Raw genomic sequence first — 27,687 nt, forward strand, 5'->3', positions numbered from 1 at the left:
GGGGGGGGGCTCACACTAGGATGAACATCACATCTATTGATCAGGCTAATGTGGGGAGGAAAGCCTGCAGGCCACAGCAGCTGATCAATATACCTCTAATTACATGGGGCACTGAGTGTGTGTGGTACTGAGAGTGAGTGTAGGTAGTCCCCCCCAAACTCACAGCGTTGTATATATAAATGCTGTCCCACAGAGGAATTGCACACAGACCATAGCTCACACACATTTAACAGTTAGTTCTGAATCACTTTTTTACTTTTCTTTTGCAGCACACACACTCAAATTAACCACAATTTCTTATTTGAACCACTTATGTTGATGTTATGAAGAGGTTTTTTTTGACAGGACTCTGGGACACTGTGTATGGATAAAGGTGAAATTGGTAAGTGTCCTCGTATTTGTATTTACATGTCTGATTTTTGTGTGGAGTGTGTCTTGCCTCTCCTTTTCTTGCTTTCACTTATAGGTGCTCTTACGTGCCAAAAGGATCTCTGATTCCCTGTGTTAGTGACGCCCTCCTTCAAGGCATTTCCTCTGTTATATCGCTCTTGTGTCGGAGTTATTGTTTAGGTCTTTCTTTCTTCTTTGGAATCATCCGTGGTACATTCAGTTTGAAACAAGATGACTGTGTGATCTTTTCATTATTTGTCTCTGTCACTCCCTTGTTTGTTCTCACTGCAATGTCTCTATGTGTTTGTGTTATGTTATTCTGTTATGTTAATCTTATCTTCAAACTAGTGACTGTATCAAATAAATGTAGTGGAGTAAGAAGTATAATATTTGCCTGTGAAATGTAATGGAGTTGAAGTGTGAAGTAGCATAAAATAAATCCTCTGTCACTTCCTTGTTTGTTCTCACACATTGTTTCTCTTATCTTCTACAGGCTTTTCCAGTCTGCTGAGGGTCTGACTGGCTAGAGGCTGTGTGATATGTTTGATATTCGGTTGTTCTTGTACTTTATCCTGTCAACTAAATATCAGACATATTCCTACAGAGTCTGGCGCTGACTTCTGATCCTTGTTGTACCATGAAGTCAGATGTTCATTTAAATTGTTTTTGGAAGGTAAACTTTAAAACTTGTGTTATTATCTTTCGCTAAAGTTTGTAGACTATCAATTTAATGCTTACTTGAATTACTTCAGTTTAATTGCAATATCCTCAATTAATCGCTGTGAAGCATGCATTACTAGTATTGTTGTTATTGTTGTGCTTTACTGTTGCAAAAAAGTAAACATTAAAAATGATTTATTAATCATCAAAATGCTCTTTGTGTTCTGCATAAAAAAGTAAGCAAACGTATCAAGTTTCATGCTCGTTCATTCTGTCTCTCAAACACACACACACACACACCCATATACAGTACATACACTGTGGTCATTTACCAAGACTGACAGCTGAGGTATTACAGTCTTTTTTTGTTTGGAATAAGATCCAAGTGTACAAGTATATCCTGCCCCGTGAGCAAACAGGTGTTTTTCTGTCACCATACAGGTTTGTGACATTAGGGGTCATAACAAAGCCAAATCTCATGACAGCCGTTGTCTCACTAGTGCAGAGAGAAGTCTGTTTCATTCTCCCTCAAGTCCAAAGTTTTTTTATTACTAATACCTAATTTTCAGTCCCTAACTGCTGTTGTTGGGCTGTCTTTTCCATGAGGAATTTTTCATCATCTGTGATTTTATCCATGCAGGACATAAAAAAAGCCTGATGGCACATTAACATTGTGAGTCATTACTGTTTCCACATCTCTGATTCGCATCCTGTTGCATCAAACCTAGTGAGCTGAATGCTTTCAGATACTATTTTTATACTTTAATTAATTGATTTTACATAGAGGAAACATGCTTTTGAACTTTTGGCTAATGAAACATCCTCCCTCCCAGTCAACAATTTTTTTGTTTTATTATATAATAGTCCATTTTCTATGGAAGCGTAATAAGTTACATTCTAATGTGCACAAGCCTGCGGGAGTTCTCGCTGGAAAATCAGTGGCACTGATGTGAGTATACTTTCTAATCAAATGAGTATCAGAATAATGCAGCCAACAACTGGATTTCATAAAATGATGTGTTCACTTTTACTTCAGGACTATAATGTGAACACCAGGCAATTGAAGTGTTGCCTCAAGATGCCGCATATTTCAAAAACTACTCTGACTACAATCAGGAAACAAGATAGACAGGTCTGGGTGCACAGATGCCATCTGAGTCATTCTGTTAAAGATGTGAATACATCAGAACAGCACAGAAAAGAAAGACATTGAAGAAAGTGTGTTACAGCACTGGATAGCATCAGGGTTGAATGTATGACCCTGTTTGTGTCATCTGATCTGTAGTCACATTTGAGGACCAATTTCAAGTTTGATTTTTAACTCGCTGATCGTGTTGAGAATAGTTGCCAAATTTCTTACAAAAGGTGTGTTCTTAGTTTTTGTCTTTGCACATTCAGTTTCAGCATGAGCTAAAATTAAGTGTGTGCTCACTGAGGAGATGTTGAGGTTAGAGCAAGCCTCTAGGCAATGAAATCTCCTCAAAGGTGACAAACAAATCTGTGTATACGTCAGTGTGTGTGCATATGTGTGCACATGCATGTGTGTGTGTGTGTGTGTGTGTGTGTGTACAGTTATGTCCACACACGGGCATGTTATCTGAGGACTCAGGGTGGTTTATTCAAACAACTCCCAACACAAAGAAGAAAAACACTGAAACCCATCCTCCAACACAAAAATAACCTCAGATTTAACCAAGACACCCTAAAAATGTCATGCCCCTCCTCTGCTCCTGACAAAAACAACAGTGACGCAAAAATTTATTGTGTCAAAGAGACTCTTAATATAGGAAAATTAAACTCAAGTTCAGTGAATCATGTAAAATCATACCTTTCTGATTCATTAAAAATCATTTATGAAATTGAATTAAGCAACTGATGTGCATCAGTAAATTTTATTATTAGTCAATGGTAAAGACAATTACCAAAAACGTCTCTTTTTAAATACAATAACACCAATAAGAGTGGTGGGAAAAGCACATTCATTCAAGTACTAAGTCAAATATTGACATACTTGTCCTTGTGTATTTCCATGTTATGCTACTATATACTTCTAATCCACTGCAATTCAGAGGGAAATATTGACTTTTTACTCCACTACATTCATTTGACATTTATAGATACTTGCTACTTTTAAAAAGCACACTTTATTTTGTATGATAGGATGCAGTACTAATCAACCCAGTAGCACACAACATGTCTAAAATTGGCTCCAAATTGATGAACTAGAACATTAAAACGCATATATGTTTTAGTGATAAAAAAATTATGAAATATTTTATAACACGTACATTTTGAGAAGAGCCATTCTTCACAATGACTTATATACTTTTACTTTTCGATACTTGAAGTACATTTTACTGATAATACTTCTGTACTTTTATTTAAACAACATTTTGAATCAGGACTTTTACTTGGAGTATTTTTACACTGTAGAATTTCTATTTTTATTTAAGTAAATGGTCTGAGTACTTCTTCCACCACTGCAATATTAATAATATTAGATTTTATTGATAAAAACAATAATCTTGGCCTTTTTAAAATTAGCTTTTCAATATATATATATATATATATATATATATATATTAAATAATATGTGCATCTGGATGTTGACCAGAGGGTCAAGGGTTCATACTCCTTCGTACACACACAAGCGGCTCCTGTGCAGGACAATAGGCCACTGGCTGGTTGTCCCATCGATGGTGTCACCACTGAGATCTACTGATAGGGTCAAATGGCACCCCCTGAGATAAATGTTATCTGAAAGACTGCACACTGTATACTCTAGGGCAATTTCTGTGAAGCAGTAAAAATAGGAAATGACGAACATTGTAATAATAATGCTTGTGTATGTTTGTGTGTCTGCATATTGTGTGTGCGTGCAGAGAATGGTAACTAGTGAGTGGCTGAGAGGTGGACAAATAGCAACGAAGAAAGTAGAAATGAGTGTGGAGATAAAGACGTGCCCATTCAGTATAAATATCTGAAAGCACAGGGAAAGAGTGCATCAGTCCAGGGTGGCACTGAAGAGGAGACGCACTAAGCCAAAAGGGGGAAGAGGGAGTAGAAAAACAACAAGAGGGTGAATGAAAGCCAGAACTGACAATACAGCAAGGGAAGGTTTTTATAGTGGAAACAGGTAAGACCAACAATCTGACATTTCTCTCATCTGGTTATAATGTTTTGTGGGTATTTTCTTTACCTGTGCACTGCTTTTATTTTTTTTCAGAAATGGCAAACCAAGCAGGTGCAGTCCTTTTGGCATTACTGTTGTTCCTGAGTGCCAGTGTACCATGTTTTTCTGTGTATAACAGTGGCGAGTGCTTCTTCAACACTAAAGGTACAGAGTTTGTATGTAGATTTACGTTTCCAATAGGCTTAAATTTGTACAAGTCCAGTGGTAGAAATGCACTTAAACTGTACTTGCACTTTACTTTTACAGTTATTGTTATAATTATTAATTGCTATTTATTTAAATTAAGATTTGTCGTCTGAAACATATGATCAGTTTATGAAATATAATGCATACTGTTATAATAAACAACAGTCTAAATTAGTGAACTAGCTCAACCCAGACCTGCTACAACATTTAAATGCTGCTTAATGCATCAGTAACAATAAAACTATATATAACAACATGAAAGGCACCTTTCTGTATAATGAACTAGTACTTTAAGTACATTCTCTCGTTACAATTGCATTTTCAGGGAGCTGTGAACACATGGGGCAGGTGTACGGGATAGGAGAGAGCTGGATAACCAGTGACTGTTACCAGTGTGTCTGCATGGAGCCTTTCGGAGTAGGATGCTGTGACAAGTGAGTTTATTTTGAATTCAAAACTACCCCATAAAAGCATTTAAATTTCTTATTTATTTATTTATTATTATTATTATGTATATATGATCTAACTCTGTTCTTCCCTACAGTGGAAATAAACCTGTGGACTATCCAGACTGGTGTGAGATCATCCGCAAACCTGACTCTTGTACTAGTGTTGCAGTGATGAGAGGGAATCATAAACTACCCTGCCTCTGGGGGAGAGGCCGTCTCAGACCAGCTGCAGGCCAACCATGGAAATCTGACAATGATCCTATATTTTGAGTTCAGTAATTAATGGGGGGGGAGCAATATAACAATGTGTGATGTTTATTTTGGATTTAACAGCTAAAATAAAGACCCTGATTTAATTTTATCATGAGGTTTGTGAGAGACTACCAAATTTTTTAACAAAACCTGCAAGAATTATCTTGAATTATGTTTGTATGTATAATTTTACATTTGTGTTGTTGATGTTGGTTGTAGATGACTCTGTCTGGATTGTTTCTGTTAAATGGTTTAAGATTTAAAAAAATGTGTCTGTAATTTCTGGATTTGTCAAATGTGTAATTTGTTATTTACCTATTTACTATACTTATTGAATTGTGCTATTACTTGCTTTCTCTACGAGTGAGTAATATCATATCCACCTATCAGAAGAAAAACAGAATTTATATTGTGCTATTCTAGCTCAGCCATATTGAAGACTTCAGGTCACTCTAAATCAAATTCAGAGCATCAAAAGCTATTACATTACATCAAAATTATTTTAATGTACTAATTTATTAAAGTTGTTCCATTATTTACAGGTCAGCATTTATTGGATATAAATGCTGACCTGTAAATAATGGAACAACTTTAATAGCATCACCTGTACAGTTTTAACTGTCTGCTGTTCAGCTCAGAAAAAGGTTGGTTCAAATTCATAAATTAAACACAGCTGTACAATTTTAAAGTGTGAAACAAACATGCAAAAATAACATTTGACGGCTCATTTGCCAATAGATTTCTGGGTATTTTTGTAAATTTTTCCACACCGGCCTAAGACATTTGCACAATGTACATTATTCTGAATTGGGTCATTCTTCATAATGAATACTTTTACCTTTTGTACTCATATGTCAATGCTAATACTTTTTTACTTTCAAGTATTTCTACACAGTGGTATTGCTACTGTTACTTAGGTCAAAAATCTGAATATTTCTTCCATCACTGGGTGAATTTTAATTTGTAGAAGACTGTAATGAATGACGGAATTGACTTTTATTTTGAAAACAGAGCCGTGGCGCATTATTTGTACGTCACGCGTTGGCGCGCTGTGAGTGTCCACTCTATTACTAGCATGAACGATAGTTGTTTTGACTGGTTGTTTTAAAAATGCTGCCTTTGTCCTGAGTCGTTCATGGTTTAAGTTTATGAAAGAGCAACAAAAGGCAATAAAATGTGGATACTGACACCCCTGCAGCCTGAAGGTAACTTTTTAATGTCTTGATTGACATTTTAACGCTAGCTTAAGACGCAGCTAGCAAGTTACCGCTTTGATCAAGTTGTGTTATCGAGTGTGATTAAAAACTAACGCTATAGGTAAATGTGGTCATAGACTGTATGTAAAGTCCACGACTTTGCGTAGGGAAGATGATTTGTTTTTTTGGTGTGATCATCATACTGCAACATATGTTTCATTTAAAGAACATGTTGTGGGCGTGTTTTCGTTTTATGGCAAATATGCATGTGCAGTTTAATGTTGCCTAAACTATTGAGATTCAAGACGTTTATTGTCATGTGCACAGTAAAACCACAACGGCTACATACAACGAAAATCTTACTTTGCAAGTCTCCCTTTTAAAAATGTCTCTATATATAAAGATGAACCCATTAAAAACAATAAATACAATAAACAACAATATCTACAGACTACAAAATAAAGTCAGGTGCAGCAAAGTTGGCTAAGTGGAAACAAATCCTGAGTGCAAGAGATGAGTCTCTGTGAGTTTTACAGTAAGGGCAAAAGTCAGTAGGAGTGATGGACGGTGGGGGAGGTAATGTTGGAGGTTCAGTCTGATGGCCTTTGGTTAAAAGCGATTTCACACTCCCGTATCGTCTCCCTTACTGCAGAAGTGTGAAGAGACCGTGTTGTGTTTCTGTACTGTCTTTGATGATGTTGTGGGCTCTCCATGGGTGATGGATTGCTTAAAATTGGGCTCAGAGCAAATTTATATCTGCTGCCCCCTTCACAGGTAACAGCAACATAGTCAGTTACTTTCACATATGTTTCCACTTTTGTGTTGCATATAGTTTGTGAATATGTATAAAGTAGACACTGGACACTGAAGCATGCAGTTAATTAAGACAGTCACAGTCGGTGATTTAATGTGTGCTTAGTATTAACCCAAAGATTTACATTTTAGATGCAGACTTTTTTCAACTATTTTGATAATCAATTAATCAATTTGGGAAAACATTTCAAAATGCTTCTAGCGTCTCCAATGTGAGGGGGTGGGGGGTAAATTGTAAACTGAATATCTATGGATTTTGGACTGTTGGTTGGACAAAACAAGACAATGGAATTGACAATAAGCATTTTTCACCTATAAGCGATTCATTGTGAAATTAATTGGCAAATTAATTAATTGAATGATTTGTAGCTTACTGATCTTGGAATTTGACATTTAGCGTTTATTTTGTACAATAACTCCTTAACCAGCAGTAATGGTTTGTGTTTTTGCTGTTCCTCAAAAGATTATTGTGCAGATTGTTCCAACACAAGTCAGCCTATTACCACAACATGGTAATATATATATATATCAGCCACAGTGGTGTAAAAACAGAGTGTAATATTAGCTGTGCAGTGGAGGATGTTTGCTTTTCCTGGTAATAAAGGTGGCATTGTGTTTAGAAATGGACGGCACTTAGGCAGCGCTAAAGCTTGACAAAGCACTTCACATTGCCTGTCATTCATCCATTCGTGCACACGCGCACACACACACACACACCGATAAAGCTGCCATGCAAGATCAATGGGAGGCTTCAGTGTCTTGCTCCAGGAGCCACAGCCACCACATAACAATAATGTGTTTGTTCATTCAACCTGTATCTGTTTGGCTAACATATTTGTTTTCCCCAGGGAACATGCCTCCACCCCCTGGTTTAGATGAAATGTTATTTGAAACCATTAACTATCTTATTCAGTAGATTGTGTCATTATTGATATCTGTAAGTGCTGAGCGAAATATATTGTGATATTTATATTGAAAATATCGAATATAGAATATATATATATATATAGAATATATATTCTAGTGCATAATGAAACAGATTCATTCATGATTGACACACATAAAAACGGGCACCAATTTTAAGATTATTTTTGAACTTGTCATGTAAGTATATGAGTTTGTAAAACCACAGTTGTGTTGTCTGTCTGTGATTTTACATTAGAAGTTCAATAACGTGCCTCCTGTCATTCACAGGTGAGACCCACTATCTTCTCTCCAGTAAAGAGTATGTGGTGGGACGCAAGAACTGTGACATCCTCCTGCCCAACGACCAGTCCATCAGCAGGGCTCATGCTCACCTAACTGCTACTGACCAGGTGAGAGGAAGATGTGAAATAAGTATAAACTATAGCTTATATAGTATTTATTGGACTGAATTTGTGAATTTAGTACAGATTTAGTATCCGATGTAAACTATCTGTCATGTTAGGGCTTCTGTAGTTTCATGATTACGTACAATACCACAATCAATAGAATTTATATTGTGGATAGTTATTTAAAGAGAACTAAATCTGATGAGGCAAAAGTTCACAAACTTTTTCAAGGAAAGGTATTTGGTTTATTGTCTTTACTTTCCTCAGGAGAGTTTTCTCTGGAACTAAAGACAGATTAAAGGTCAAAATGATACTGTTCCAGTCACTAACAGAGATGTGGGCAACTTGGATACAATAGATTTCAATGGTGACAGCTTTTCATGGCAAAAACAAATATTAAAACGACCATAGAAATTGCTCAAAGCAGTGCAGCATAATTTACTTCCCCACTGCTGATTAATATGCTCAGTTTGTTCTAAACACTTATCGTTTTATGACTTAATACTCAGCTTCCGTATGAGCACAATAACACATTGTGGAAGCTGTCAAGTGTACTCAAAAGTAACCCATAGAGATCTTGTGACAGTCAGTATTAACTTGGCACATTTTTCACTGAACAAGCCAACTATCAATCATAAGTAGAAAAATTAACTATCACCAAACACACACACCAACAGTAACCTAAACTTGGGAGTAATTTAATATTCTATCCTGTGTTTGAATGGGTACACATCCTGATGATGTTAATATTTTGACATCATTTTCAGTGGTATACATCAAGGATAAACAACAAATACCAAAATAAGATCTGACGCTTAATGCTAAATAAAAACATATGTTATCACTTTGTATTGCTGTGTTGAATTGTGCAACATTGACTATTAGTTTGCTTTGTTTCAGCGCACATAGTTTGTAAAGTAAATAGTTACATATTGGTGTATATATTTTGCAGGATTGTCAAGATATTTATTTGACCAGCAAGCAGATGAGTAATATGATTTTTGGAAAATATTTGCCTGTGTGATGGCAGTTCTGCACACAAGGTTGTGCTATTGCACCAGTCCAGCGTAACTAAAACTGAAACAAAAATTGTGGTCACTCCCTGGTCTAACACCGCCCACGTGTGTAAAATGGACTACTCAGAGATTTGATATCTCCAGTAGTTAGTTAGACATGTTATTTATTGTTTGATGCACATACAAATACCCTGCCCTCTTGTAATATATTGGACAGACAGTTGCAGTTTAGGCCACATGTTTTTGATGGTTAAGTTGTATGTTATTTTAAGACAATGTTTAGCTTCCACCTTTTTCTTTATTGTGTCTAATGGAGATTATTAACCTTGTTCTAACACAAATTTTCCAATGGGCTGTTCACTGTGTGCCTTTTTATTTATAAAGAAAGAATCTCTATTTCAAGTGTTTCAAAACACCTGTCACCTGTAGACAAGCTTGTAGTCCTCTCCGTTTGTTCTTACACTTAAGGTTGAATTGATGGTTTCTCACTGAGACATGAATAACTGAACAGAAACATGTAGGATGGTTTGTTTGAGTGAAGGACAAATTCATGAGTTGCTCTTATGAATGTTATTCCTAGACCCTGACTCTGAAAGACACCTCCAAGTACGGTACATTTGTCAACAGCCAGCGCTTGACAGAGAACACACCAGTGAACCTGAAGTCAGGCGATAATGTTACATTTGGGGTTTTTGACAGCAAATTCAGGTATGAAATTGAAACTACACATGTCAAGTTGATGTTTTATATCACAGAACCATGCTTTTGTTTTGATCACTAAGTCTGCCGTCGTCTTTTACTTTTAATTGCACTCACACCTAGTTTCATTTAACCCCAATTTTAGAAAATTCTCAATTTAACTCAACAGTTGATATGAATTGTATTCATTCTAAACCTGCTGCATTATAAATCTGCTTCATCTCAGTGTGGATCATCAGAAGCCACTGGTGTGTTCATCATGTTTGGACAATGATGACAAAGCGTCACTCTCTCAGGTACTGTTGGTTTTGGGTGGAAAACTTGCCAACACCTGGACTCTGGACTGCACCCACCTGGTCATGCCCTCTGCTAAAGTCACCATCAAGGTCAGGACCAGACTTTGTATCCTCATTAGCACACCCTGCAGATGTGTTTGTCCCCAACTATGTGTTGATGTGTTTCTGTTCCTAATTAGACTATTTCTGCCCTGCTGTGCTGTCGTCCCATTGTGAAGCCAGAGTTCTTCTCAGAGCTCAGCAAAGCCGCTGAACAAAAGCGGCCCCCTCCTAAACCTGATAGGTACCATATGGTCCATTATTACATATACACACATTTACACTAAGGAGGAGCTGAACATCAGTGACCTCACTGAACCAAACATGATCTCATCTCTGCTGTTTTTAAAGTTTCATCCCTGAGATCGATGAGCCCAGCTTGAATAAAGAGGATGTTAACCTTGGAGCAATTCCAGGTCGCAAACAGCTGTTCACTGGAAAGACCTTCATATTCCTCAGTGGCAAACAGGTGCATCTACTGCGTTCTTTGTGATAACCTAATATTGTTTTGATACTTGATTTAATAGTTATCGTTGTAAGGGAAGTAAGCACTTATTTTAGGCTATATAATTGCTCATCGCCCCGTTTTGTTTTTCAGTCATTCGCTTCAGAAATGATGTAAAGTCACTTGAGCTTCATGTTTATCAGCTGCACATCTGTTGCCAGGCAGTTGGCAGCCAGGAGATCCTCTGGGAGACTCACAGCTCCAGTGGAGATCCTGATTTTTACAAGAGCACAAGTCATAATTATTTTCCACTATAGATGAGATGTTTTCTAGATTAATTATTTTGTTTATAAAATATATAATTAAGGTGACTTTCATCAGTTCTAAATGTAAATCTACCTCACTGTGTCCTCTCTGCTCCAGACAATAATGACTGGAGTTTACCAGAGCCCAGAATTTTCTTGTGATATTGGTACATAGCAAACAAAAAGGTTTCCATTTAATATGTAAGAAAGCAGACAAATCCTTTGCCTTTTTTAAATTGTTACCGACAAATCTGTGGTAAGTTGCAATTAATCAACCAAATGAATTAATTGTTTATTATTTATTGTTGTAAACCACAGCTATGAATCGTGCATGGATGAAAATCTGAACCTCCAGGTGCACCGCAGGGCGTGTGCAGGTTATGAAACCTCATTAGAGACCGCAAACTTATTTGTACTGTCTTGCTTCGTCTTAATGCACTTAATACAACAGTATAAAGTGAAGTCTGTTGTGTTGTGGATGTTTGTAAGCATCTCTTATTTAAGATGACTTCTACACATTCATCCATATTGACACTGCCAACTTAAAGGGGTTATTTGTTTTTTACATTTCTCTATCAAAAAGCACTAAATTTTATTCTTCTCCAGAAGAGCAAGAAGCCAGCTGAAATGTAAATTATAGTTGGCTATTATCACATTATGAGTGACTGTTTTTGCATTTTCCAAGCTTAAAGTTGCAAGTTGTACATGAGTACAACAGCATTATAGAAAATCTGTAACAAATAACTAAAACATGTAAGGATCACTTGAAAGCTTGAGCCTTTAATCAGATTAACATTAGAAGAGAGGGCAGGGCCTTCAGCTTTAACTGTGACACAGCTATTTTATTGTCAGTAGACACACAGGCACTCTGGCTATCTCTCTGATCTGCTGTACAGATAAACAATCATAGTTGTGTAATTGCTGTTCTTCTGTGTTGTTTGCAGCTGAAGCGCCTAAGTGCAGCAGTGAGTTTTGGAGGTGGCAGGAGCCAGCTGCTGGAGGAGGGCTCTCTGCCCCGGGACCTGCTGGAGTCTCCACAGAGCTGTGTGGTCGATGCTACAACAGCCAGCTCCCAGGCTCTGCTTCCTTCCTCTACCACAGATTGGGCAAACTCTGTGAAGAACATTGTTCAAAGGTTTGCACAAACTGCAGTTTTTCTGTAGAAAAGCCCTGAACAATCTGTCTTAGCAATTTACATGTCAAGGTGAGGATTTGAGAACACTTTAAAAGACTCTCTCTTGCATTTCTCCTTTTTCCACTGACACAGAAAAGGCCTTCGAATCATCACAGAGTCTGAAATTGGTTTGGCTGCCATCTATGCTTCTTGTGACAAGTACTGCAATCCATCCAATCTAACGCCTGACTCAGGTGGGTGAGCAGACACAAAAGCACTGATTGCTTTCTTTATGTTTTCGTTTATATAATTTTTATCTTGTGTTAACATTTGTTTCTTCTTTTCTTTATGTTGACCAGTACCAAACGTGAAACCCAGAATTCCAAGTGCTTCGCTGTCACAGAGCGTGGCGGTGGATGAGACTGTGTTGCCTGCAGCATCTCAGAACATCACAGCTTATGCAGTTAACACAGAACCGTCGCAAGGGTACAGACACGCGCTCACAGACACGCGCTCACAGACATGCGCTCACAGACACGTGTCCGTTATGTGTTGTCCAGCATTTTTCTGTTTGTTCTTGAAAGCCTGTCTGATTTGTGTTTTTTCACTTATTTATCAGGACAAAGCTATGTGAAGTTATCGGGATGACAGCGGTAGGAGAAACGCCTGAGAAGAAGCAAAAACAGAACGTCGGTCAGCTCCATGGATCCAAACCCATAGCTCAGAAGACGGCCACTCATTGCATCATGGCTGATACAATGAGCTCATCGTTCTACACTGTAGAAAACACAGACTCACAGAGGAAGAAGACCAAACTGACAGGTAGCTGCATGAATGATCTTTTTCTCTCCTGATACAGATTCCAATGCTTAAAGATAAGCAGATACCAATCCAGTGCGGACCTTAGCTTTAAAATGAATTGTTCATAATTAGGTCACTTGGTAATGTTGAATAACAGACACTGTTTCTAAAGCTCCTCTTTTATTGTTCTACAGTATTTTTTGACTTTAGTAAATTGTTCCAAAGCGTTTGTTAAGTTGTGCTTATATTAATGAAATAATAGCACTGATTTGTAAAAAGTGTGTGATGTGGATCGGTCATATGTGTCTCATACCATACTGATACTTTAAATTAGGTCAGAGTATTAATGCCAATAACAATCCGGTGTATTGGATTGACGCATTCCTTGGATGTATCTGCCTCCATTTGATTATGTTTTAAACATATCGTGGGGTGGCCTACGCAACATCTACCTGTCATTGTGTGAAATATGCTTGTTCTGAGACATAATGTGTCAATTTGTGAGCTTTAAAAGAGTATGGTAGGTGGATTTTGTTACTTTTGGAGAGCAAAGCTAGCTGTTTCTCCATTTTCAGTCTTTATACTAAGCTAAGCTAACTTGCTGCAGGCACAGTGGATTGATATGGGAGTGGTGCCTATCTTTTCATCTACCTCAGCATGTACTTCCCAAAATGACGACCTATCTCTTGAATTCACTCATGATAGAAGCATCAGCTGAATGTCTGTAATGCTGTAGTAAATCAATCAATAACATTTCAGGTGCAGGCAGCAGTGGCATTAGGCCCCAGCCATCCCTTCCTAGGACCAATGGTGGCATGAAGATCCTACAGAAGCAATCTCCTAAGAAACAACAAATCCCTGCACAGGCCTCCCCCCAGAAACAATCAGTTCTGTCAAGTTTCTTTCAACCAGTCAAAAAGAAAAGGTAAACATCTGCTTCTTAAGCAGGTAAAAAAACAGATCAGACCACAGCAATGTTTTAGCATGTTGGTAGTAATGTAGTGCATTAACTGTACAATAAATATACCTTTGGCTGGCAACAATATAAGCTCCCTGGGATCTTGAACAGAATAAGCAGTTTAGAAAGTGATGATAATGTTTACTCTGATGGGTCATTTAATATTCATATTCATTTCCAGCCTCAGCAAATAATTTTTATATCGCAGTGAAAAGAAGAGAAAGTAATGGTACAACAGTACCTGTAGAGCTGTAGAGTGTGCTAGGAAAAGTTGATATAAATATAGTATATATTTTTTTATATTTACTGAATAAGATGAAAATTGCCAAAGAGAACTCCTAATTAAGCATTTGCACTCCTATGTACAGTTCAGTACATCAATGCAGCACAACCAGATAAATTGTTTTGGGTTTTTTATTCCACACAATTGCAACTGGCTGAAAGTCTAGTCTTTCCCGTCTTTTTGTTTAATCCCATCATAAAGGCATTTGGAGGACGAGCTCTTCGCTGTTATGTCTGAGCCAAAACGGCCTGTACTGGAATCATCCCTCAGCGTACAGGCACCCAACACCCCTGCAGCAACATCCCTGACTCCACTGGGGTCAGCAGCTGATCTTTTTGTAGGACGGTCGGAAGCAGACAGGGTCTCACACGCTGTCCAGGAGGAGCCGCAGAGCAGGAAGAGGAAGGAGATGGAAGCAGAGATACAGATTGATGAACTGGAGTCTATTATGTCTGAGGATATGGACTGCTTTGATGAGCAGAGCATAACGCACAGTTTCGCAGAACAGAAACAAAGTTTAAATACTGCAGAGTCTTCAAGCAAGAGGCAACGGGTCCACCTAGAAGAAAAAGGAAGCAACAAAAGGACACAGTTGGGCCTGGAAAGGGAGTCGGGCACCCATAAGGGCCACAGCCAAAAATCTGAACATCATATTGTCTCTGTCAAGACGGAGCAGGTCCATCCTTTCGAGTACAGGACAGCTTATCATGAGTCCAGCAAACCTCCAGAAGCGTCATCTGCCAGTACAAGCAAAAACATTGATGCTTTTGAAGACGACGAGGCGTCTTTCATTGAGGTGAGGATTTTACTTCAGTTTGTCAGTGGTCTTCTGTACATTCATTAATTTAGAGAAAAGAAACAACTGTCTCAGCACACACGATGGATTCACTTCTGAGTTTTACATCCAGGTACTGCAAACTTCACCCTTTTTATCCCTGTAGGATTTAGAACTAGTCAGACTAGATGTGTCCCATCCCAAAGAAGAGACCAAGACCCCTCTGAAACCGGTCACTATCAAACAGGAGGTCCAAGTAAGTCCTGTGAAAAAGCTCTTACTGTTACAGATTTGTTTGTGTGTTTCTCCTTTTAAATAAGCCCCATTTTCCTGCTAATTATATAGATTTGTCCCCCACACGCAAAATTTGCCTATCAGTTTTCAATGATGGTTGGAGCGGGCCACGGGACCCAGCTGTGGTAGTTTAACATGAACAGATATAAAGTAGATATAAGGCCGGGGAAAGCCGCTGAGTATCTGCTCTTTGCTTGTGTAAGTGTAGGATTTAAAAGCAGCTTAGAGGTTCTTTAGGTTCAGGCTACTAGAGAATGGTGTCATCTGTCATGTGGCCCAGTGGATTTATGATGGCACAGCCTGACACCAACAACAGAGCATTATTAAACACATGTATTTATGTTAAAAAAACATAAATACATGTACAACTATAAACATCAGCTGAGGTATTGTTGTAGGATTCTTATACTCAAATATTCATATTGGTATTGGCCAGAACCCAGTACTGGTCAGCTGTTGTTTAAAGTGGATCAGAAATGTTCCATCAGCATTGGAAACCACTTAGGATATGGGCAATCCTGTACACCATGTTATTGTTGTTTTTGTGTTTACTTTGATATTCTAAAACATTAATCTATGCTACAAAGAATATTAATTAATATCAACTGTCCATCAGACTAAAGTTGACTCCTTCATGTTTTGCAGGAGTCAAAGACTGATGAAAACCTTCCTAAAAAGCTGGTGCTAGTGGAGTTTAGATCTCTAACTGTGACCGCACCTCCCAAAACAAAACCACAGAGGATGCAGGACGTCAGCAACGCAAAGAACTTCAAATGTTTCCGCAAGGTCAGACTACAATGCAACTTAGACAACAGAAACTCACAGTAGAGCCGTGAAACAGATGTAGTGTGTAAATAGTTTATCCTCAACTAATAATAAACAGTAGACAGCTCCCCTTTTGAGTGACACCAATTAACATTTCCATCAGTTTTAAAAAGTAAAAGTTATGACCTTATCCATGAGTAGGGTTAGCCTTTTTCTTACCTTCCTGACATTTCCCCGCGGCATATATGGTAGATGACGGTATTTGTGTTAAAAAAAAATAAATAAATAAAAGTAAAAGCTGAGATGCTTGTGATAGAAGTCACTGTACGTATGACATCATTTAGCTCACAATGCTGCGTGTCTAATATGTCGTTATCCTACTTAGACTAGTCTTGCTGGTTTAAATACTTATGGCCTGAAGAATAATGAATAGATGGGAAATAAGCGCTTTCTTCCATATATTATTGTCCTTTAAATTTTCCTTTAAATTTCCTTGGTGTGTATATGACAGACCTGCGTGCCAGGAGCAGGCGGCTCACCACGCATCATTGGAGGGTCTGATCTGCTGGTTCACAACAGGGGCATGAACACTGATCTGGACGAATGGCTGAAAGATGCAGCAGAGGTACTACTGACAGTCTTATCCCTCTTATCCATCTGTGATCTGTCTGAGCTCTGCATTCATGATTTGAGCCTGTGTTTGTTACAGGAGGAGCTTCAGAGCAGGCGGGACGAGAGTGCCGGAGATGACCTCTTTAGGTAAGAAACTGGGGCTCATTTTCTGTAAGCTGTGTGTGACATTTACAAGTAAAACATCTGCTCATTCTTTCATGTCTCATATTGATTTTATTGATCATTAATAATGAGTTGAGATCTTACTTGTGCTTAAGGCACTGTCTGGTTTGTTACCTGTGTCCTGGAAAAAGAGAGAACGCTGAGTGTGACTTACTTATATACCGTAGTATACGTTATTCATCCCAACTCATCAGTAGAGGTCTTCATGTGTCCGAAATGTTGGACCCGATCTGAAACGGACTTGTGGAAAACCTCCTCAAACCCGTAATTTAACCCGATCATAAATGTGGTCGACCTGAAAAGACCCTAATAGAGCTTAACAGAGAAAACACCAACACGGCAGCAGCATGATGTGCTATCAATTACAAGCAGCTGCATTCCAAAAGAAGCAATATATTGGTAATGTTCAAAGAAAGGATGTCACAGAAAATTATTCAAAACAAATTATTTATATATTTCAAAACGTAATTTATAGAAAGTCCTTTTTTTAAATATATCTCAATCAAATTCCAAAAAGTAATTATCATTAACAAATTGTTTACTTAGGTAATAACTGTGTTATTCATTATATATTCTCTCTAAAGTAATACAAAACAAAAAATATTGTGGATTAAACTGAGAAACTATCTACAGTTAATGTTATCCTGTTACTTTAGTATAATGTATTAGACATTATTTTGTTATTTTATTGTTTGGCCAGACAGTGATAAATGTGTCTGTGTTGGTAGCATCCTTTCTGAGGATAGACAGCTACTATACTTTCCCTCTGTTAACTGTTGTTGAATGTGTTCTTATTCAAGTGATTTCTTTTCTCTTGGACATTATGGTAATTAAAACCCTTAACCCTTGTGCCTCTTATACTAGACTTGGTTGGTATATATGCTAGTCAAGGTGGTGAAAACACAAGTGTAAAATAAAGATTCTGGCTGTACAGATTATTATCAGGTGCAGACAACATAATAACTGAGAATTATGAATATGGGGCAACTGTAGCTTCGGGTTAACCAATCACAACATAATAATTATTTTGTCAGAGTAGTTGCCAGGGTAACAGAGGTGATGTAAGCTGGCGTTGCTGCTGCTGCTGCCGCCACCGTGTTTTCTTGGACTAAGCAGAAAAGAGACAGTCTGAGATTGATTTTGTGTGTGTGCCATGGATGAGCTGTTTGATCACTGAGTCATGCTCAGTCAGTCATGCGTAGCCGGGGAACAGACTCTGCTGCTAAGAAAACAATCCGGTATTTTTTTGGTAGGTCTAAACGAAGTTTCCAGACATGGTTTATAGGAAGCCTGTTTGCTTTAAGCTGAACAAACACTGTCCGTGTTTTACAGTGCTTAATTTGGGATGTTTTTATTGTTTGTTCAAAATGCCTCTAAGGACATTGAGGAATGATGCATGAGGAATGTTAAAAGCCCATCCTCACATGGACAGACCTATGAGATAAAATCTTTTATGTGTGTGTGTGTGTGTGTCTCTCTCTTTAGGTACAACCCCAGCAGACTAACCAAGAGAAGATGAAATGCCTCCATGTTAACATCCTATGTAGGAAATTTATTTCAAAGGCACAGGAAGTGTGTGAAACTCCAGAAAGGACTCAAGAAATCATTTGACAAATTACTCTTTATCTGTTTTATAATATAGAGGAATAGAACGCAGAACTGCTTCATAATTGCTAAAATTGTCAATGTTTTGTTTTGCTGATCTTGCTGTTCTATCTGTAACTATTTTCATATACTGCGCTACTTAAGCCACTGACAGCAAGCAATGTAACGAAACAGTCTCATGTTCAGAGTTTCCGCTCAGTTTTTATTTGTCAATAATAAAAAATGCAGCATACAAAACATTAAAAAGTCTTCAATTTTACAAGAGAGAATTATAACTCTCCATGCTGAAAGCAGCCATTCCTTCGTTTTGAAGTTAAGACCAAATGTGTTCCCTGGTTTTAGTTGTACTAAAAACTTTAGAGGGATTTAAGTTGTCGTTTCTTAAACGATCTCCGATGAGCCAACCCTACAGGCACTTTTACAGATCTAAAACTGTTAAGTAGTCATCATGCCAAAACATCTGTGGACCTTTCTGTGCAGATTGAACCCATCCTGTCAATTCATATTCAAGGTAAGTGCCATGCATGAGTTCAGAATTGACTCAGTATTCAGCATTAATTGTGCAGTAATAAATGTTTTTTTCAGGGGCAGGAGAGTGCCAAAAGAAAAAAAGGAGACTCGTCTTTAAAACAATGTTTTTCTCTATTGCAATAGGATTCTTTTTTTGTGATGGAAGCAAATTTTCTACTACTACTAGCGACTTGCTTAGTAAAATCCATAAAAATCTGTACTAAAATGTAAAGAATATGGATGGACACACAGTAAACCCGTCTGTGCTTTATTAAACAAATAGATTATGCTTGGAGTTGACAGTGGTGGACAGTTGTGTCTGACCAGGATCATATTTTTATCTTTACTTTTAAGTCAATTCCAAACAGTAATGAGTCACCCAGTCTCCTCTGCAGTCCTTGAATATACTGACTTAAAACTCTCCCACTTATGTCCTCGTAGAACTTTTCTGTCTTCTGCTCAGAGCAGCTGCTGCTAGGCAAGGCTTCATGCCTGCATGCATATATTTAATATTTATATCAAAACAATACTCAGAAGTAAGAGAAAAAAGCATCAAGGAATAATTCAGCTGAAATTCAATATATAACACAAGTAACATTTTCACTAGTTAATTGTTATATGATTACAGCAATGTTTTAAACTACTTTGTTAGTGGAAAAAGTGATGTGACTACAGTAACGTGTTATTAATAACTACCCCCAAAACCGACTCAGACTACTATATTGTATTGAAGAGGGATCAATGCGTCACATCACAATAAACAAACCATGAGCTGTGCGTGAGCGGCACAAAGAAAAATTATGCATATGGCATCACAGTATTGCAGACAGTTTTGACGTGACTGAAAGGAAGGAAAATATAGTGGAAATGAAGAATAGATTGCTACTTTCAGTGCTCACAACCAGTTAAAACTGTTATTTGGCATTTCACAAGATAATATTGGCTGTTTACTGTGAAGATGTATTAAAAAAAATGGAATAATTTTATACACACATCTAGATTTGGGCAATATAAAAAAACAAAACAAATTAAATTTGCCTAATTGGGGTGTCTCAAACAATTGTGGGAGAAGTCTGACTTGGTAATTACTGTGTAGTTTTAAATAAACAGAACTATGTGCCATGTTTCACAATATTAAGAGAAACCTATTAAATGAATACAGCGATTGAAAATAACTAATTGACATATTGTCCGGTCGTGCACACAGGTTGATTGAATAGTTCCATCATAAGGATAGCCACAGTATGTTAAGAAAATGGCATATTGTTATTATAAAAATACGAAGAGGATGCTAACATTTGGTTTGCTAAAAATATAAAAATAAATTATTTGGATGGTATGATTGTAAAAATGGGTATTCTGCAAGTGTGCTTTTCTGTTTTATCTTTTTCAAAGCTCCATTCTCTCCTTGTGTATCTATACAATTTTAGAATCAGATTAGCTGGCACTGACTCTGACCAATATGACAGGAATATTATCAGTGATTTTTATAATCATGTGTAAGATACATGTATCTCGTCATAATCTAATTGGCAATTATGTTAAAGGACCATACTGGTGTTTTCTATCTTATTATCATTATTATTGTTGTTGTTGTTGTTGTTGTTATACCCTTTCAGCGAATGCAAATCTAAACAAACAAACACCTATATGAAGATGTTCATACTGTATAGAAATAAATAAAAAAAGAAAAATGTCAAACACCAGAATGGTCCTCTAATGGCCAGATCTTTTGCCAGGATACTTGAATCCAAACAGTACTATTAGCAATGGCTGCCAAAGAATACATTCAGATCCGCAAGTGAAACCATTTGCATAGAAAGCCTTTCAGTAGCACTATAACCAAAGAAAGATGTCAGGTTTATTAGACTTTTCTAATATTATTTTTAGGTGTATGGCTCCAACAAACCTGCAATTGCAGCTGAACAAAGAATCCTCTTAAGTAAAAAATAAACAAAAGCAAAACATGGTAGGCTCAGAATAATCAGGAACATTAAGATTGCTTATCCATGAATTGTGTGAGTCTACTATTGCAAACACTCACCAGAGTTCAGATGATCGTACCTTTGTAAGACCACAGACTGCTCTGCAACTGTCTGTCACTTACACAACTATAGCTATCAGGTGTATTCAGAATGAGCGTAGTGGCCTCTACTTTTGAGCATCCCCTAACCTAAAAGAGAAAGGCTAAAATAAGACTTAAAAGTGTGATACGACAGCAACTTAAATGGTGTTAGTAAATAGATTGAAAGACACGTGGTGAACGAATAAATAACCCTGATGAAAATAAGGTCCCATTCAGTTGTGAGGTGATAGATTGAGTAGAAAACATTGGCGCACGTTAGCTTGGACTTCTGGGGACTTCTTATGAAGTCAGACAAGACTCTTAAAAGCTGTCTTTTGTTTCTTTAGAAACGAATTAGTGTACATCCATTGTCTTTTTGGTCTCAGAAAGTTGTAAAAATGCCTTAGCTTTGATGAGAAAACACTGCATTAATGATGCAGTGAAATGAAAACTAGTTTTCCCCTTCACCTTTTACATCAGTTGGTAAGAGCGCTTTAAATCTGTGCCATGCAACCAACATACACTGCTCTTTTCTCCTGCATGTTGTCAAATGAAGTTATTCCCTCCATTGCTGATGAGCTTCCCTTTCTTCTTGAGTCTCTTCAGCAGACAGGAGGCGATGCCTAAAGCGCCGCCCTTCAAAAAGCGAACAAAGTTGTCTCCCGTCAGTGGGCCCATGGCAAACAGACCTGGCTCCTTGGTACACTCAAACGTGTAGGGGTGGATGTCAATGGGGTTCTGCTTGCAGGAGATGGGTTTCGTTGGATCATGACCCAGGTACTGGCCCTGCCCCTTCAAGAAAAACAAGTTTGGGTTGGTCCCAATCAGCACTAGGGCCATGGAAATCTTGAATGCCTTGAGAGAGTTGTTCCCCTGCAGCAAACACTTCATGTCAGACTGGAAAGACACCACGCAGTGTTCAGGGAAACTGGTATAGTCAGGAAACAGGCTGGCACTGGCATTACCAGCCATGTTACCTGTGGCAAGTTGAGGCTTTGGGCACATCTTGGCACATACTGAGGAGGCAATACTAACTGCCTGGGGTCTGTTTAAAGCAGAGGGTGGAGCCACGTCCGTGTAGGTCTGAGAGCACATCATGTTGTAGACTTTGTGGTACTCTGGGTAAAGAGTCTTGGGCAGCTGTTTGAAGATGAGGTCTGGGTCGTCTACACTCTTACGAAAGACATGCAACACTCTAATGTTGCTGTTACAAGCACACAGAACTGCATCTGCAGCACTTAAACCGGCACCTACAATTAAAACTGGATCTGAGTTCATATCCAGTTTTCTCCGGCTTACAGCCAAACCCAGGTCTGAGATGCTGTGAAATACAAAGGGTAGGTCCTCTCCCTCTACACCCAAATGAACCGGCGAATCAGACGCACCGGTGGCCAGAACTACATTCTCAGCAAATAGAGAGAAGGGGACATGAGTGTCGCTCTGCACCTGCTGGTATCCCCTTACTTCCCAGAGCGCCCCCCCTCCTCCCTTGTTTAGGCACTCAACACCATTTCCCTCAAACCCTTCATTCCCACCATCTCCCACCCCCCCATCTCCTTGATCAGTGTGTCCATTTTCCAGACCTTCTCCCTCGTGCCCCCGGCAGAGTTTCTGGACAGAGGTCACGTAGGTGTTGTCAACAAAATTCTTTTGGAGGCCCTTTAGTTTCACATAGTTACGGTAATAGGATGAGATCTCCTCCGGAGTGGCTCTGTCACTGGTTACATCCCTAGAGAGAATAGAGACGATGAGGAACGAGAGGTAGCAGAGTTAAACTGAGACTTGAGCCATGTATTTGCTGTCCTCTCAGTACCTGCGTTTCCCATTGGTCAAGTCTCTGTAGTTAACCCCAGGAAGCTCCATCCAGATGCCAAGACTTATAGTCAGCATGGACCCTTCCATAGCCTGAGGAAAGAAGAGAAGGGTAGAGGGAAATGCAATGTCAAAGAAGGACAAAAACTAAAATATGGATCATTACAAGTGTGTGGCAGACTAAACCATGTAGCTTACATGCCAAGCACCTCCAGGCGTTGCCCTTCCCAGCACCAGATGTGGGATGTGTTGCTGTTTGTCTCTCCTCCACTGAAGGACAGGGGGGAACTCATAGCCAAAGTCAGCATTGGGGTGGAGTAGTGTGTCAAAAAGCACAGCCACAGGGTTCCTTGACCTCCCCTCAAGACCTTCACTCAAATATTCCAGATCCTGCAAGGGAAAAAAGTCCAAATCATGACACACCTGAGTGGCCTGTCCATATGCAAAGAAATTCGTAGGTGCTTTTACCTGTTCGGTGATAGGTAGGTGTTTGGTCTCCTGCAGCTTCCTGTAGAGTATCGGGTTTGGGTGGACAGTTGCCGTATCTAGGTAGGGCTTGTATCCACTCAGCAGGTAGGACAGACAAATACCTGATGGCCCGTTGCCTAGAACAGACCCAGGTTTGGGAAGTTGTGAATTAGCATGTGATACAAGTTAGATTGAGAAGTGGAATGTGTGAAGAATTAGTTGGAGTAACAGTGTGAAACCATTTAAGGCAAGGTTTACCTATGATGACTACAGGGACAGTGGGTGGGCGCTCTTGTTGGTGAGTGGTCTCTTCCAGAAGAGGCATGGCTGCAGCCTAGGCCAGAGCCGGCACTGAGGAGGAATTATAGAAATGTGAAGAAAGTTCCAGACATTTCTGTAGCCGTCTATTTAATATTCAACAAAACCCTCAGGTCCATTTGTGCTTTTGCCTCCCCCCATTCCGTGTCAGATTATTTGAACAGGTTCAAACCGGCTTGCTGTCTTTGTGTCTGCCAATGTTGTTGTTGTCTCATGTTAGCTTAGATCCTGTCTCCCTCCACCATCATCAGCTGACTCAGAAACACACACACCGAATGGGAAAATAAACCTTTATTCATCCTGTTATTGTGCTTCCACACACAGTCATGACCCTCCCTGTCTGTCTGGGCTTCACACACGTGGAAACACCCCGCCACAACACAACGTGACCCCAGCTTTTCTCTTTGCCATCCACACACCCCCTGTCCTATCAAACACGGCCCGCGGCGAGGCTAGCCTCTGTTAACCCCGGTGCCGCTTCCCAAACAATAGGGAGTTCTAATCAGATTTATGTAGGCTTGGGTCTGTTGTGAAACGTTGCCGTTGAGCATGTGTAGTGTGTGTTTGTGTGTTACGCGACAGTGCCATTGTGTGCCCACCGGGCAGCAAATCCCCCCTGATCACTCCTCCGAGTGGGCCCTAATCCCACTGGCCCTGTTTATGTCTTTACCGCCCCTTTCAACAGGAGCAGGGTGAGAATGTGGTCCTGGCATGCTGACAGACCAAACCATCAGAGCTCCTCCTCCTCTCATACCCCCCAGTCAGCCACTGCCGCCACTACCACACACTCACAGACACTCCCGCCAAAACATTACCCACCAGCCTCAGCTAACAGTGCCCACTTGCCCCAGTTTCATACTAACCAAAACACTGCCCACACCGCCTTTGTCTTACATTCCAAGCGTCTGGCTCACGTCCCTAAAAACACCAATGTCTCCCTTCTGCCAATACAGTCTGCCTCATTTCATGTGCGCCCCTCTCTCCCTCCCCCTGTCTGACCATGTGTCTGTAGGCCAACCGGTTGTCTTTGGTCGTCGGCTTGTTTACCCTTTTCAGTAAAAGCGCTGGGATTCCACACATTGCCTGCTCTGTTTAGAGAATGTCGTGCCACCAATTTCGCAAGCTGGTACTTCCATGCTACTGGTCAATTTGACAAATTGTTTTTTGCTAGAACTTTCACTTTGCACACCCTTAACTCGTACCAAAATGAGTCCCTTAGTGTATGTCGATTTCAGGGGATCCCATTTAATTCATAAGAATTTAAGATTATAGTGTTATCTGTCCACTTTCTTCACCAATAAAATAAAGAACAGGTTAAAATAACAAGCCTCCACATATGGTTGACAAAACAGAAGTATGTTGTTCAGTAAGGAAGTTCATTCTAGACCTTGGGAACAGTATTTATGACAAAACAATCTCAACTAAAAGGTCCATTTACCAACTTTTTGTTTTTTCAGCTGCATCTTAATCAGCAAATGGAACAAGATTATTTAATCACACCGCAGTATGTAGTATGTGTTTGGGATGGTTAGGTTATTCTTCACTCCCCTGAACTTCCAAACGTAAGTCTTCCAGCTTTAATTTATCAGCCTGAGTTAACCTGATTATTACTCAGTTTCTGTTGCTCATTTGCTGTTGACACTTCTTTAATAAATTTGTATTTTGGTTGGGATTATGTTGACAAAGTAAGTAAATAATGAGCATTAGTGAAGTATGCTTTATTATCTGTATCTTTAAAATCAATTCAATACCAACCGTAAAGTGTGCATTTCAGGGAAACCTTGGGAGTTAAAAAACAAACAAACTACATCCACTGCTAAAATGTGACATTAAAAGAAATGTTGACTTCATTGTTGTGGTGCGTTGTACTGTCTTCCTGCCCTTTCATGTGTGCTTCTGCAGCATGAGTGGAGAGGATGGACTATACTTTTCTAGAACAGAGTGTAGGCCTGATGAGTATTATATGGAAAAAAAAATGAAACTTAAAGCTAAACGTGTAATGTTCAGTGGGGGCAACAGAATGACACTGCATGTATGAAACAATCAACTTTTCTGTCGCTAATTTGGTAACCATGTTTGAAAATATTACTACTGCTTTTCAGGAATCCTCTTCTATTTTTTTCTTGGTACAGGCTCTGTTTGAAAGATGCGTTTGATTTCCACAGGCCTACAACTACAGCCTCATTTAAGCACTTGGGCTAATTTGCACGGAACAGCCTGGAGGTCAGTTGCAAAATTAGGTAGACTTTAATCAAGCACCGGATTGTATATAGGGCCTATATGTGGGTGATTCTGCAGCACAAGCTACTAAAGGAACTAAACAATGATGTAACTGTTTGTTCCCACTCACTTAATGCACATCACCCTCATGGACCCGCAAGCTCAAACCTCCCACTACACTCCTGAGCAGCGGTCCTTGCAGCCTGCATCCAATAAGGCGCAAGGAGCACATGCGACAGCGTCTATGTCACCATCATTGCATGATTTAGGTCAGATACACACTCACGGCCATCCGCAACACTTCGTCAAGAACAGGATATCTTACCGTGTTGTGATGTATGTCTCTGTCTGCCAGTCGCGTCCTGTTATCACGACCCACGGTAGCGTTTCTAACCGTATAAATAGGCAGACACCGGTGGGAGGACCTATACAACTGTCCGGGCTCTTGCATGAGATAATAAACCAGCCTCTCTCTCGTCATCACACACACACACACACACACACACACACACACACACACACACACACACACACACACACACACACACACACACACACACACACACACACACACTTACCTCCGTGCAGTTAAATGCGAGCAGACCTAGTTTATTCAGGTATGGTCTGCCTGTAGTGTGAGGAGGTAGGCTAGATCGTGTGTGTGTGTGTGTGTGTGTGTGTGTGAGAGAGAGTGAGTGTGAGAGTGAGTGAGTGAGTGAGTGAGTGAGAAAAAAGACCCGGCTCCTGCGTTTGCTTTTGTCGTCATATGCGCATCTCACTCTGCCCCAGCAGGCGTGAGCGCGTTCACAGAGGAAGAAGATCAGAGCATCTCTCTCCGCATCCTCACAGCGCCGCCGACACTCGGCTGTTCACTGAGTGGACATGCCAATGCTGTCCTGTATTGTTTCTGCCTGGCCATGTAGAAATAAACAAATAAAGCCCCTGTAATGAGCTCCTGTAAGCTGAGATATGTTTTACATAAAAGTGTTTTTTTTGTTTTCCAAAATGTCCTGTGACGCAAGGGAAAAGGCTACCCAAATGGAAAAGGGTCCATAATCAGCATAAACATGGCTGACTCAGGCTATGCTGCAAGGCCAGACCAGCTATGAGGTCTGGACCTCCGTAATCATGTGAAGGCTATAGCCTATCAATAAAAATAGTTGATAGTGGAGCTTCTCCCCATAAAGAGAGACTGTGCGCATTTACGCAAGAGCCACAGCAGCATAACTTCACATTTAAGTCGCTGACACGGCGACAGGATCGTTCAGAATCTAATGTTAATTCTTGTTCTGTGTTCTCCACCACATCCAAAAGGTCTGACACACAGTCCAGGTTCATACAATGAAACTGTCTGGAGTGAAGCAGCTGTCCTAATCAACCCCGCGCTCCATCAAAGCCTCAAAATTATTTCAGAAGCTAAAAGTTGAATTCTGTTTCCTGACATCAAATTATTAGGCTGTAATATTGCACAGAGCATCCTCTGCATTCAGCAATAGCCTGCTGCATTTTGTTTTGTCATATAGTAACAGTAGAGCCCATTATGTAGTCTGCACATCATTCGTAAAGTCCTGTGATGACAGTTGTAGGCTACATTTGAGATGCATCTAGCCCAATGCATGTTGTGAAGATTAGTATACAAAGATTTCCCTGTT

The 27,687-nt window shown here is 39.4% G+C and overlaps 3 protein-coding genes across 3 annotated transcripts; 2 read left to right on the forward strand and 1 right to left on the reverse strand.

The window, feature by feature from the left end:
- Positions 1 to 4,082: 4,082 nt before the first annotated feature.
- msmp2 (microseminoprotein, prostate associated 2) lies at positions 4,083 to 5,247 on the forward strand. The gene is made up of 4 exons (XM_046046178.1): positions 4,083 to 4,186; positions 4,277 to 4,387; positions 4,755 to 4,863; positions 4,974 to 5,247. Exons 2-4 carry the CDS (start codon positions 4,279 to 4,281, stop codon positions 5,146 to 5,148), a joined length of 393 nt encoding a protein of 130 aa, XP_045902134.1. The 5' UTR covers positions 4,083 to 4,186; positions 4,277 to 4,278; the 3' UTR covers positions 5,149 to 5,247.
- A 934-nt stretch (positions 5,248 to 6,181) lies between these two features.
- On the forward strand, positions 6,182 to 18,879 carry nbn (nibrin). Its single transcript, XM_046046020.1, has 17 exons — positions 6,182 to 6,335; positions 8,334 to 8,455; positions 10,049 to 10,176; positions 10,394 to 10,553; positions 10,643 to 10,746; positions 10,854 to 10,971; positions 12,197 to 12,387; positions 12,520 to 12,620; positions 12,726 to 12,852; positions 12,986 to 13,188; positions 13,927 to 14,092; positions 14,610 to 15,204; positions 15,350 to 15,439; positions 16,123 to 16,263; positions 16,754 to 16,867; positions 16,952 to 17,001; positions 18,523 to 18,879. The coding sequence occupies exons 1-17, from the start codon at positions 6,305 to 6,307 to the stop codon at positions 18,554 to 18,556; spliced, it is 2,475 nt and encodes an 824-aa protein (XP_045901976.1). The 5' UTR covers positions 6,182 to 6,304; the 3' UTR covers positions 18,557 to 18,879.
- Positions 18,880 to 21,763: 2,884 nt separating this feature from the next.
- osgin2 (oxidative stress induced growth inhibitor family member 2) lies at positions 21,764 to 23,843 on the reverse strand. Its single transcript, XM_046045782.1, has 5 exons — positions 23,756 to 23,843; positions 23,498 to 23,634; positions 23,228 to 23,419; positions 23,031 to 23,122; positions 21,764 to 22,946 (listed from the first exon to the last, which is right to left on the reverse strand). The coding sequence occupies exons 1-5, from the start codon at positions 23,820 to 23,822 to the stop codon at positions 21,764 to 21,766; spliced, it is 1,671 nt and encodes a 556-aa protein (XP_045901738.1). The 5' UTR covers positions 23,823 to 23,843.
- Positions 23,844 to 27,687: the final 3,844 nt, after the last annotated feature.

Source organism: Micropterus dolomieu, linkage group LG03 (assembly GCF_021292245.1).
Source record: "Micropterus dolomieu isolate WLL.071019.BEF.003 ecotype Adirondacks linkage group LG03, ASM2129224v1, whole genome shotgun sequence".
NCBI classification, from domain to species: domain Eukaryota; kingdom Metazoa; phylum Chordata; class Actinopteri; order Centrarchiformes; family Centrarchidae; genus Micropterus; species Micropterus dolomieu.